At 31.4% G+C, this 11,589-nt stretch overlaps 1 protein-coding gene across 1 annotated transcript; it reads left to right on the top strand.

Moving 5' to 3' along the window:
* Positions 1-8,134: 8,134 nt before the first annotated feature.
* Positions 8,135-11,373, top strand: LOC129875946 (ribulose bisphosphate carboxylase/oxygenase activase 2, chloroplastic). Its single transcript, XM_055951197.1, has 7 exons — positions 8,135-8,348; positions 9,352-9,680; positions 9,765-9,870; positions 9,951-10,036; positions 10,135-10,607; positions 10,694-11,007; positions 11,101-11,373. Exons 1-6 carry the CDS (start codon positions 8,304-8,306, stop codon positions 10,972-10,974), a joined length of 1,320 nt encoding a protein of 439 aa, XP_055807172.1. The 5' UTR covers positions 8,135-8,303; the 3' UTR covers positions 10,975-11,007; positions 11,101-11,373.
* Positions 11,374-11,589: the final 216 nt, after the last annotated feature.

Below are 11,589 nucleotides of genomic sequence, written 5' to 3'. Positions count from 1 at the left end.
GTCAAGGCGTTCCGCGTGATAGCTGATCTTCTAGCGGGTTTCGTAGCTTCAAATTAGTGATGAGGTCCCGAGGTCTGAATCGCAACTAGTTCTATCTTTTATTTCTGAGTCTTTAGTACTATTCAAGATTTATGTTATATATTCGTATTCAAACTTTGTATTAAATGCTCTTTATACTTATGACATCAGGTTTTGAGATAATTTCTTCGTTATCTTCCTTTTCGTTTATATTGTGGCCTGACTTTCCCTTGAGGAGTCTCTTATAAATTAGACTTACACATCAGGTTGGGTATTGAGATGTGTGCCATCATAACCTCGAATTTCGGATCGTGACACCAAGGGTCAACAAAGAACTTTTCACCATAACAAGATTAAGTACAAAGATGAATAATAAATAATACTCCCTCCATTTCATATTAAGTGAATTTCTGAGGGATTTTTCATTGTTCAAAATAATTGAATTATTCAAAATTCAAGATAGATGTTTGAAATTTTTTTCATATTTGTCCTTTCATTTATTAAAGTTTTATATTTTCTAGGAGATAAATTACACTACTTGCAAAGTTATATTTATGATTTTACAAAGGGCAATAGTGGAAAGTATGGTTCAAATTATGTCCTTGAATGTTTCTCTTAATATGTGTGCATTGCCTCACAAATTCACTAAATATACAATAGTGGAAAGTATGGTTCAAATTATGTCCTTGAATGTTTCTTTTAATATGTGTGCATTGCCTCACAAATTCACTAAATATGGAATGGAGGGAGTAAGAATTTATTCTTGAATGAACTCATAGTTGATAGTACTTGATATGATTCTCTCTCTTTCTCTTGCGTTACACTAAAATCATCCTATGATTATATATACATGAGAAGAATTCTTCTTTAAAGCCGTAGAGCTCCTTAGATTTTGTCAAATTTAGAAAGATCTCAACTTTGTCTAGTCCCTTTACTGTATTCTTTGCCTTCTAATTTTTTTTTGAAAAAAAGAAGTAAAAGAAACCTTCTTTATGTTTAACCATTCCATTAAGTAGGAATCTTACACCTAAAGGTAAGTTAGGAAATAATTTAAGCGGAATGACCTCAGAGACTTTTGTATTTGACTCCATTTGTCACCTGAATCTTTCTACTCATGATTTTGCCAAGTGAACACTTAAAGTTATTAAAACGCGTTCTTTTAACCCCCTTTGACCATGAGTGTCTCTCAATCGCGCTGATGTGGATAACACATCACTATCCACATAAAAAACAATTGCCACATGGATAAAAATATCCACATCATTTTTATCATTACAAATACTACTTTCTAAAAAAAAATCTCAAATTCATCTCCAAAATTAGCTTTTTGAAACAGATTCGCCGAAAAAAATATCTCTCCGGCAACTTTATTCAAAGTTAATCACCGCCGACGAATTAGTTGGGTGAAACTGAATTGGAGTAAAATTTTATCTTCCTTTTCTTTCTTGATTTTTTTAATTAACTAGAATAAATCTTAATCTTTCCCAGACTTTCTTTTTTTTCTCTTCTAAACCTTTTTATCTATTTGCTATTTAAATCTTGTTTTCTCTCTTCTTTGTTTCTTTTTCCTTTTTTTTCTCTTGTAAATCTTTTGTGTTAGAAGAGAAAAATAGAGAAACAAAGTAGATGATAGAAAGAGGTTGGAGAAAGATAAGAATTGAAGAAGAAGTGGGGGAGCGAAGAGGGTGGGGGGCCATGGCCGCGGCGGCAACGAGGAAGAAGAAGAGGAACGGTAAATGGGAATGAAAAGATTGAGAACTTTTCTTTTTTCTTTTTATTAAATATTATATTTTTGCTTTTAATTTTAATATTTTTTAATTAAAATTTTATCTCCACTTGCTTTAAAACGCGCGTAATCATGCATTTCATCCAATTCAGCAAATAAACACCACATAAGTTTGTTCAATGGTAAGAGGAGTTTAAAAAAATGCATTTTAATAACTTTAAATATTCACTTGGCAAAATCGTGAGTAGAAAGGTTCACATGACAAATAGAGTCAAGTAAAAGAATCTCCCAAGTCATTCCGCCAATAATTTAACAAAGAACATGCGAAAATTAAGACATAATTTGATAAGTTGCATATGAGGGTACATTTACACATTCTCCTAGGGAAGATAAATTATAATATCGTAATTATCTGCACTCTTATCTACCTAATTTTGAGATTTCTTTATTAGATATATATTTTTACTGTTGCGAGTTAATAAATCCTCTTCCATTATTATGCGCAAGCTTTCTAGATATGGTTATTCATTTCATTTTGCTTTCACGTTTTAAATGAGCGAATTGAATTGTTAGACGAGTTAAAATGAATTGAGTTAATGGACAGATGAAGTGACCCATCCAAGAGCAACTTTGACGGAATGGGTTGGAAAAAAAGCTGGTCAATACTCAATTCTTCCCATTCTTATTAAATTTAATTTCATAGTTTATTCTTTTATAACATTTTAAGTATCCTATTAAAATTACCCCTTTTTATTATGGTTGTATAAAATGTATCAAATAAAAATATTTTTTTGAAAATATTTTGACAAGATTTTATGTGTCAATTTGAGCTACATATTGACCCAAGTTATAAATGGACTGAAACGAACGGGCCAAATGAACTAAGAATGACCCCCTTACCCTCCCCCCTCCCCTTCCAAAAAAAAAAACATTAGCGAACTGAGTGAATCATATTTTTATGGGCTAATTTTATCATTTTTACTTGACACTTGATTTATAATGAGAAATTTTCATATATATCTATACTTTGGATCATAATTATGAATAGTATTTGTAATTATCCTATTTACAATCCATAGCAACAATATTAGAGAGGAGAAATGTGAGATAGATTGAGAGAGATAGAGAAGAGAGGTGAGCAAGTTGTGTCTCACTACGTAGATACACATATACACAATCTTCTGTCTCCCAAATCTTCGCCTCTTTTTTTTCCTCTCTCAATCTCGTACATAGATACACATATTAACGTTGAAACTGAAACATAGATACACATTGTATCACCTCTAAAAAAAATACATAGTTACAGTATGTATCATTTTTTTGATACACAAATGAAAAAAAGTTGATATAGTGTTTGAATATTGTATCACCCCTAAAATACGTACGCAGATAGAACTTTTTATGATAATAACTGAATCAATTTTTATATGATATATAGATACAATTAGTTATATTAATATGTATCAATCGAATAATATACAATTTGATAATAGGTGTATCAATTTTTCAGATACACAAATATAATTTTTCGATACATAGATACAATTAGTTGTATCAATTTAAGAAGAAGAGAGAAGATTTAAACATTGAGCAACAAATCAAGAACCCAAAATGAAAAAACTCAATATATTGACATTAATCTAATAAAATCAACTATGAGCAGCCACATATGAAGACCAAGAATTACAGGCTTACATAAAATAAAATTCAAGTAAACTTTAATGGGGTGTTGTATTAATAAAAGAAACATAGAGGATAAAGAAGAAGGATTCACGAGGGAGAGAAAGAGGGCGAAAAGGAAACGTGAGAGGAGAGAGGAGAGTGGCGAGCAGGAGAAGAGAGATTCGCTATAAAATTCTAAAATATAGTTATGTTAGATAATTTAAATGTACCACTAGATTATGTTATATAGTAGCTATGTTTTCTTAGTTATGTAGTTTTTTCATTTATTATTAGGGAAATGAACATTGTGTGGTTGCCAAAATGACTCAACTAAGTTGACTGTATGACTCGAAATACACTTTTAAGTCCACAATAAAGACAAGTTATAACCAAGAAAATGGACCGCCAAGTTGAAGGTTTTCCGATCAAAAGAGTTGTGAAGGAGATAAAATTTGGTAATGGAGCTTTAAAACTCACTAGTGAAGGAGACAGCGCTTCGCGCGGTTCTATATATATGATTGATATTGTTGTAAACTTTTTAAATATAAATATATTATTAGAAATAGAATTTAGATAGTGTATAAAAATAGTAGTTCAATCAAGAAGATATCTATAAAACCAAACGGAGAGATATTTTTTTCATGTCTTGGTGGATATATGTGGATATATAAGCTGATTTAGCATCATTTTTTAAAGCAAAAAATAAAGTTCAATAAAATCCGATTTAAACAAATATGAAGGACTTTGAATAAACCATAATAGAGTCCAAATAAATGCACTATAAAACGAACCTACGGTGTAAACTGCAATATAGCCTTAATAGGAATTTTGTAAGCTATAGACTCGTGTTGATGCTCATCAGCTTCTATCTTGATATGTAATTCAAAGATAAATGGAACTGAAAAATAGAGAAAAACAAAAAGGAAATTTAATTGAAACAATATAAAGATAGTAAAAAAAAAAATGAATTGATTGAAAATCTTCTTCGAATAGACAATCATATTGAGAAAATCTGTGAGAGATGGGTAAAACGGCTTCAAATTAGTGTATAATTTGGCCCAATTACAAATATTTGTTCAACGAACAAAGATGATAAAAACTCAAAATATCATCTGTATATATCACTATAACTCTTTAACCAATGGAAAGTAATGAAATTAAAATTAAACACTTAGAAATATCTAACAGAACCAAGCCACAAAAATGACGTAGAATTAGTGTTACGCAAGGTCAAGGGTTCATCCTAATTTTCTTTGATGGAAAATTACAATATTTACATATGATTCATATTTTGAACTGACAGTGAAAATTTTAACTCCGCCACTGCAGCGTATCTGATCTCTTATCTAATTAGTTTTGTTCATTTTAGAATTATAGATAAGCTCTTTTGTTGTGTCTGTCGATTTTTTAGTTCATTTAATTCAATTTACTAAGTCAATCGTTTGTAAAAAAGACAAATGATGAATAAATCAAATAAGTTTAGTTTAATGTATATTTTTTTAGAATCGAATTGAAAAAAGTAAGAAAGAAATACTATAAAATTAAAAAAAAAGTCAATTAAATAGACTTTGTTAAAAGAATATTCACGACTTTTAAATTTCGTCATTCAATTAATTTTAATTTACTTTATTTTATATATTATTTTTTTAACTCAATTCAAATTTACTAATAATTCATTATTTTTAAAAGAGTTTCTACGAGTTAGCACATGGAATAGAGTTATGTAGAAGCAAAATGAACAATATAAATAAAAAGAATAAAACACAAATTGTCAAAAATGTGTCTAATAAATTTAAACAAAGACAAATTGAAAAAAAGAAATTAACATAGAGAGAAAAACAATGAAAAACAAAAATAATAAAGTTTTACATTGGACCAAAAAACAATGAACCTTTCATTGGATTGGAATTCCGAATCCAAAACTTGAGCCCATTCTCGGTCTTTCCCGAAGCACAAAAAAAATACAAATATATTGCATGCTATGTGATTCAAAGTCAAACCATTTTGGTCAACAATGACCACCTTAGCCACTGATCCACGCCTCTTTTTAGTTTTAAAATGGTTTATTTTAATATATATACTTATAAAAACAGAAATTGACCTTATATAAACAATGCAATTTTTTGTCAAGGGTGTTCGGGTGAATCCCCTGAACTACACGCAGCTCCGCCCCTACATACACTATGCATATGAAGTGTATAATATACGTATATATAAAATGTGTGAACAATCAATGTAGTTGAAAAAAAGACGTTGATAGGCACTTTTTAATTAAAATGACCGAAATGTCCTCAAAACTATTTTTAAAAATATAAGAGATAAGTGTTAAAAATATACATAAACTATCCTTTTTTTTAGATTCATACCTAAAATATTCGAAGTGTGAATTTCATACCTAAATTATCACTTATTAGTTTGAGAAACACACCTCAGTGGTGTGTGTAATACACTCTTTTTATTTTTTTTTGCAAAAATCTTGGTACATGGCATTCCACTTGGTATGAGAGTCGAATAAAAATGAGAGGTGTATTTTTCAAACTAATAAGTGATAGTTTAGGTATGAAACTCACGCTCTCAATAGTTTATGTATGAAACTCACGCTCTCAATAGTTTAGGTATGAAACTCAAAAAGGGAGAATAACTTAGAAAGATTAATTAAATATTATGTTATTATGTTATTATGTTTTAAAAAGATTATTTTGGAGATTACAATAAATATCAAAGATATAATCGTAAAAGCTTTGACCAAACAAAAAATACTTATAAGCCGTTAAAAATTATAACTTACAATTAATTTTGACTTATAAACACTTTTATATTTACTAGACAGATAAAATAAGTCAAAAAATACTCATAAGCTAGTACTAGTAGTTTGTAAGCTTTAACAAACAACCTCTAAGTTACGCTGTGTTTTCATCAATCAGCTTTTGTCAGTTTTTTTTGGTGATTTTTTGTCAGTTTTTAAAAATACCTCATGTACACCACCAAACACATATTTTAGCGATTTATTTCAAAATAACACTACCAAGCGGATTACTATTTAACCAAGAAAAAAAAAAACTACATGCAAATATGTTTTATATATATAGCTTCAGTAGAAAAATGTATGTTTAGTTCAAAAATTTAGTCATTTTCAAGGAACTTGATAAATTTCTTATAATAATTTTTTGAAAAAATTATTAAATTACGCATTTTATATTTCAATATTTTCAACTATTCCTTATCATTTGCAAAAATTTCAAAAATTCCTCTTCTGATACAGAAGAATGATGCTGATACATCGCGATTTGATACATAAGTCCTTTTCATGATACATCGCTAGTTGACACAAACCAAACATTGTAATATCAGTAAAACATAAATTTTACTGCTATTTTTGTTGTGTTCATGATATATTAGGTGTTATAAGCTGATTCATAAGTTTTATTGATATTACAATGTTTGGTTTGTGTCAACTAGCGATGTATCATGAAAAGGACTTATGTATCAAATCGCGATGTATCAGCGTCATTCGTATGTATCAGAAATCTGGAAAAAAAAGGGAATTCGGGTAATTACCAAAAAAGTCGGGATAAATTGTAATTGGACTTTTTCACTATGTGAGTTAAGTAAAATACCCTAATTTTTTTCGTATATTTTAAGGAGATGTCAAATAATTAATATTTCCTAGTCATAATATAATTAAATAATGATAAAAAAAAGAACTATTTAATTAAATGGGCTACTTATCAATGTAAAAACCTCTTTTGCAATTAATAATCCTGCAAGTTTTAGTAAAAATAGCTCGGATGGCAAGCTTTTGGACCATTTATTAATATTTAAACACCATTTGAAATGTAATTGTGAAATAGAAAATTTTAAGATGGAAATAACATCAGGACATAAATATCTCTAATTAAAATGCGGAACAATTTTAGTATATGGTGCTGGAGTTCGAAACTTTGAGAAGTGAAAGTTTACAAATGTGTTACAATTCCATCATTTGCCGGAGTTTCAAACTGAATAATTCATGAAGTTCAAATCATTATGAGCGTAAACTCCAGGAATGATTCATAGAGTTCAATCTTTTATAATTATGCGTGAAAATATGATGTTTTAAATACTGTTAACAATTTATAGTTCGAACATTTATTAGTTGAAATTCAAAGAATGATTTATGAAGTTCAATCTGATAAATATTCAAACTTCAATACATGTCTTCTCTAGTTTTTTCCTTTTTTAACTATGAGTATTTTTGTTAAAATCTCATTTTTACATAATTTTTTTTTATTTAAATACTAAAGAGTTTTGAAATGTTGGCTAAAACTTAATTATCGGTACAAAAAATGTTTTTTTTTTCTAATTTCTTCCCAAAGCTTTCTCTTTATTCCTAAATTAGTTCCTTTTTTAGATGGTAAAATAAAAGGAAACCAAATTTTCCATATCTTTTAGACTTCTTATAAATGATCTAATAACAGCCTCAACTTCTCCTTATCCACCAGGAGTGTACACCAACAACATTCAGAAAGTGATAATTACATCTATGGAGGAAAAAACATCTTAAAATCTAACCTCATATTAAAGTGATTGCCACACAAAATTTGTTGTTACTCAATCTAGTCACTCATCCAAGCAAGAAAAAAAAAATGAAAATTTTAAAATAAAAAAAAAAGCCCATGCCAACAACAAGTCACATTCATATCTCCCGCTTAGATAACCAATCCTCAATTTGTGGCCACTGAGTAAAGGTAAGCCAAATCCACATAATTTTGTTACACTTATTTCCCATACACTCCTTACAACAACTACTACTATAAAGCCTATCTCTTCCCATACTTTTTTTTTCATCAACAAAATTTTGAATTTTTCAAGGCAAATCAAGAAAGCTCTTTTCATCAAGTTCTTTTAGTCATCAAGAATGGCTGCCTCAGTGTCAACCATTGGAGCTGCCAGCAAAGCACCCGTATGTTTTTTTTTTCTCATCAAATTTTTCTACGCATGTCAATTTGTTTACTGTATTATCATGTCTTTTAGTTCAATATAGTTCAAGATTCTTTATTTATCTTGCTTGAGTGTCAAAGTATGTATGATTAAAGAAGAATTAGGTGTGGAAATAGTAGCTAATCATGTTAATATTTTTGGGTAATAACTAGAATTAAGACTTTTTTGGTGAGTTCTTTGATGGGGATATTGAATTTTGTGGAGAATTGGACCAAAAAGAAAAAAACTTGATGGATAAATTGGGAGTGTTTGTATTTTTACATGAAACTTGGGATATCAGAGGAGGATCTACTTGGGCTATGGTTATAGATAGAACAAGAATTTGGTACTAGAAGCCATATATGGTTTACCTTCTTCATGGGAATCTTAGTCGCTCACTTTGCAGAGAGTTTAATTTCCCACCTTATAATTCCCTTCCCATTTCCCCTGCTCCTGCCGCCCCCAATTTATAAATAAAGATGGTTTAAATTCTTCAACATTTTACTATTTCCTCTATGTTATTGATATGCCACTCTTTTTTCTGATAATCTGTTTAAAAAAGAATTCTTGACATTTTTTTATATTGGGAAAACATTAACTTTAAATATCTCATTTTACCCCTCATATCTGAATAATCATAGGTAGAGACAGAATTTGAAGTTTATGAGTTCAAGATCTAGCATGTTCAATTTACCAGGTTCTAAATTAGTAGTTTGTACATATAAAATGAATTTCTTAAGATATATTCAATAGTTGGACCAAAGTTATTTTGTTCAACCAAACCCGTAACTTGGTCTCTAGCTCCACCCAGACAGCCCTAAAAATGTCATGACATGCTTAGATAACAAGTTTTAAGGGTACTTGTAGTATGTGTCAGTAGTCTTCATTTCTTTCTCAAAACTTTTCATCTAGTCAAATATGTCATGTAAAATGAAATGGAGGGAATATGTTTCTTAGATTTTACTAAGGAAACATTCTTGGTGCAGTTGAGTTTGAACAATTCAGTTACTGGAACTTCAGTTCCAAGCACAGCCTTCTTTGGAAAATCCTTGAAGAAAGTGTATGGAAAAGGTGTTTCCAACCCCAAGGTTTCCAACAGGAACTTGAGGATTGTAGCTGAAGAAAAAGAAATAGACGAGAAGAAACAGACCGACGGAGACAGATGGAAGGGTCTTGTTATGGATGCGTCCGATGACCAACAGGACATTGCAAGGGGTAAGGGAATGGTTGACAGTCTTTTCCAGGCTCCTACCGGTACTGGTACTCACCACGCCATTATGAATTCCTACGAGTACCTCAGCCAGGGTCTTAAACAGTAAGTCACTCTCTCTGGAAAGAACATTGCTTTCTGATTCTTCAAGTTTTGATTGTTGATGAAAATTTTCACCTGTTTTTGTAGGTACAACATGGACAACAAGTTGGATGGATTCTACATCGCCCCTTCTTTCATGGACAAGCTTGTTGTCCACATCACCAAGAACTTCTTGAAATTGCCCAACATCAAGGTCTGTGTCTGAATATTCGGGCTAACATGAGCCTTCTTTTGTGGTTAAAAAATATTGAATCTTTTGTATGGTTCGTATAGGTTCCACTCATCTTGGGTGTCTGGGGAGGCAAAGGTCAAGGAAAATCATTCCAATGTGAGCTTGTCTTCAGAAAGATGGGAATCAAGTGAGTATTTCGTATATAAGCACTTGATGCTTATCAGCTGTATTTAATTAGTGAAGTCCAACGGGCTCTTACTTTGGTTAGTCGGTAAAAACTTGCAGCCCCATTATGATGAGTGCTGGAGAATTGGAAAGTGGAAATGCAGGAGAGCCAGCAAAATTGATTAGGCAAAGGTACAGAGAGGCAGCTGAAATCATCAGGAAAGGAAACATGTGTTGTCTCTTCATCAATGATCTTGATGCAGGAGCTGGTAGAATGGGTGGAACTACCCAATACACCGTCAACAACCAGATGGTGAATGCCACCCTCATGAACATTGCTGACAACCCAACAAATGTCCAGCTCCCCGGTATGTACAACAAGCAAGAGAATGCCAGGGTCCCCATTATTTGCACTGGTAACGACTTCTCCACATTGTATGCTCCTCTTATCCGTGATGGTCGTATGGAGAAGTTCTACTGGGCACCAACTAGGGAGGATAGAATTGGTGTCTGCAAGGGTATTTTCAGAACTGACAACGTGCCTGAAGAAGCTGTTGTAAAGATTGTCGATTCCTTCCCTGGACAATCTATTGGTACAGACACTCAAGAATTCAAAATGAGATTTCTTTATTAGTCCTTTTGTTGACAACTGATGTATATCTTCTTGTTCTGATAACAGATTTCTTCGGTGCTCTGAGGGCACGAGTATATGACGATGAAGTGAGGAAATGGGTTTCAGGCACTGGAATTGAAGCCATTGGGGAAAAACTTTTGAACTCTAGAGATGGACCCCCAACTTTTGAGCAACCAAAAATGACCCTTGAGAAGCTCCTTGAGTATGGTAACATGCTTGTTCAAGAGCAAGAGAATGTGAAGAGAGTTCAGTTGGCTGAAACCTATCTTAAGGAGGCAGCACTCGGAGATGCTAACGCGGATGCCATCAACACTGGAACCTTCTAAGAACCTTCACCAATCTCAAAGTCTAAACAAGAGGTTGGATTTTGTATTTCAAAAGCTTTTATATTAACATTTAAGATCAGAGAAAAAAAATCATTCTAATAAGTTTTCATTATTGTGTGGATGCAGGGGGAAAAAGCACTACCTGGTAATCATCCTGTTGCTTGAAGTCTCTATTGATTCAACATCCAGGAGTGATGATATATTTTATTTCTTCAACTTTTTTGATGCAATTTGTGAGGGTAGCTATAGAATGTGACTGAACTGTTTAATATTATGTAAATCAGTTGTGTTCCAGTGTTAAGGGAATACAAACTCCAAATAATCTTTTGTTTTCAGTTTTTGTCATTCTTCTGTAAGCAACTTCTTGATTTGGAATTTCAATATTTGCTTTGTAAATGACTCCCTCTGTACTCAAATGGCTATGATCTGCAAATTAAGTAAAACCAATATCTATGTTGCTCGGTGCATATCTAGAGGTCGGATTCTTCATCAATTAAAGATTTCGATGCAAACGACTTTTCTGAGGCAAAGATTTCTGTTGTGATGGTCTGGTAATTTGTGAAGAATCATTTAACAAACCATTTGCTTGGAAATCCCCTAATACAATCAAACAGT

This window comes from Solanum dulcamara, chromosome 12 (assembly GCF_947179165.1).
Source record: "Solanum dulcamara chromosome 12, daSolDulc1.2, whole genome shotgun sequence".
Taxonomy (NCBI): domain Eukaryota; kingdom Viridiplantae; phylum Streptophyta; class Magnoliopsida; order Solanales; family Solanaceae; genus Solanum; species Solanum dulcamara.
Note: the sequence above shows the minus strand (reverse complement) of the source record. Positions and strands in the feature narration are given on the sequence as shown.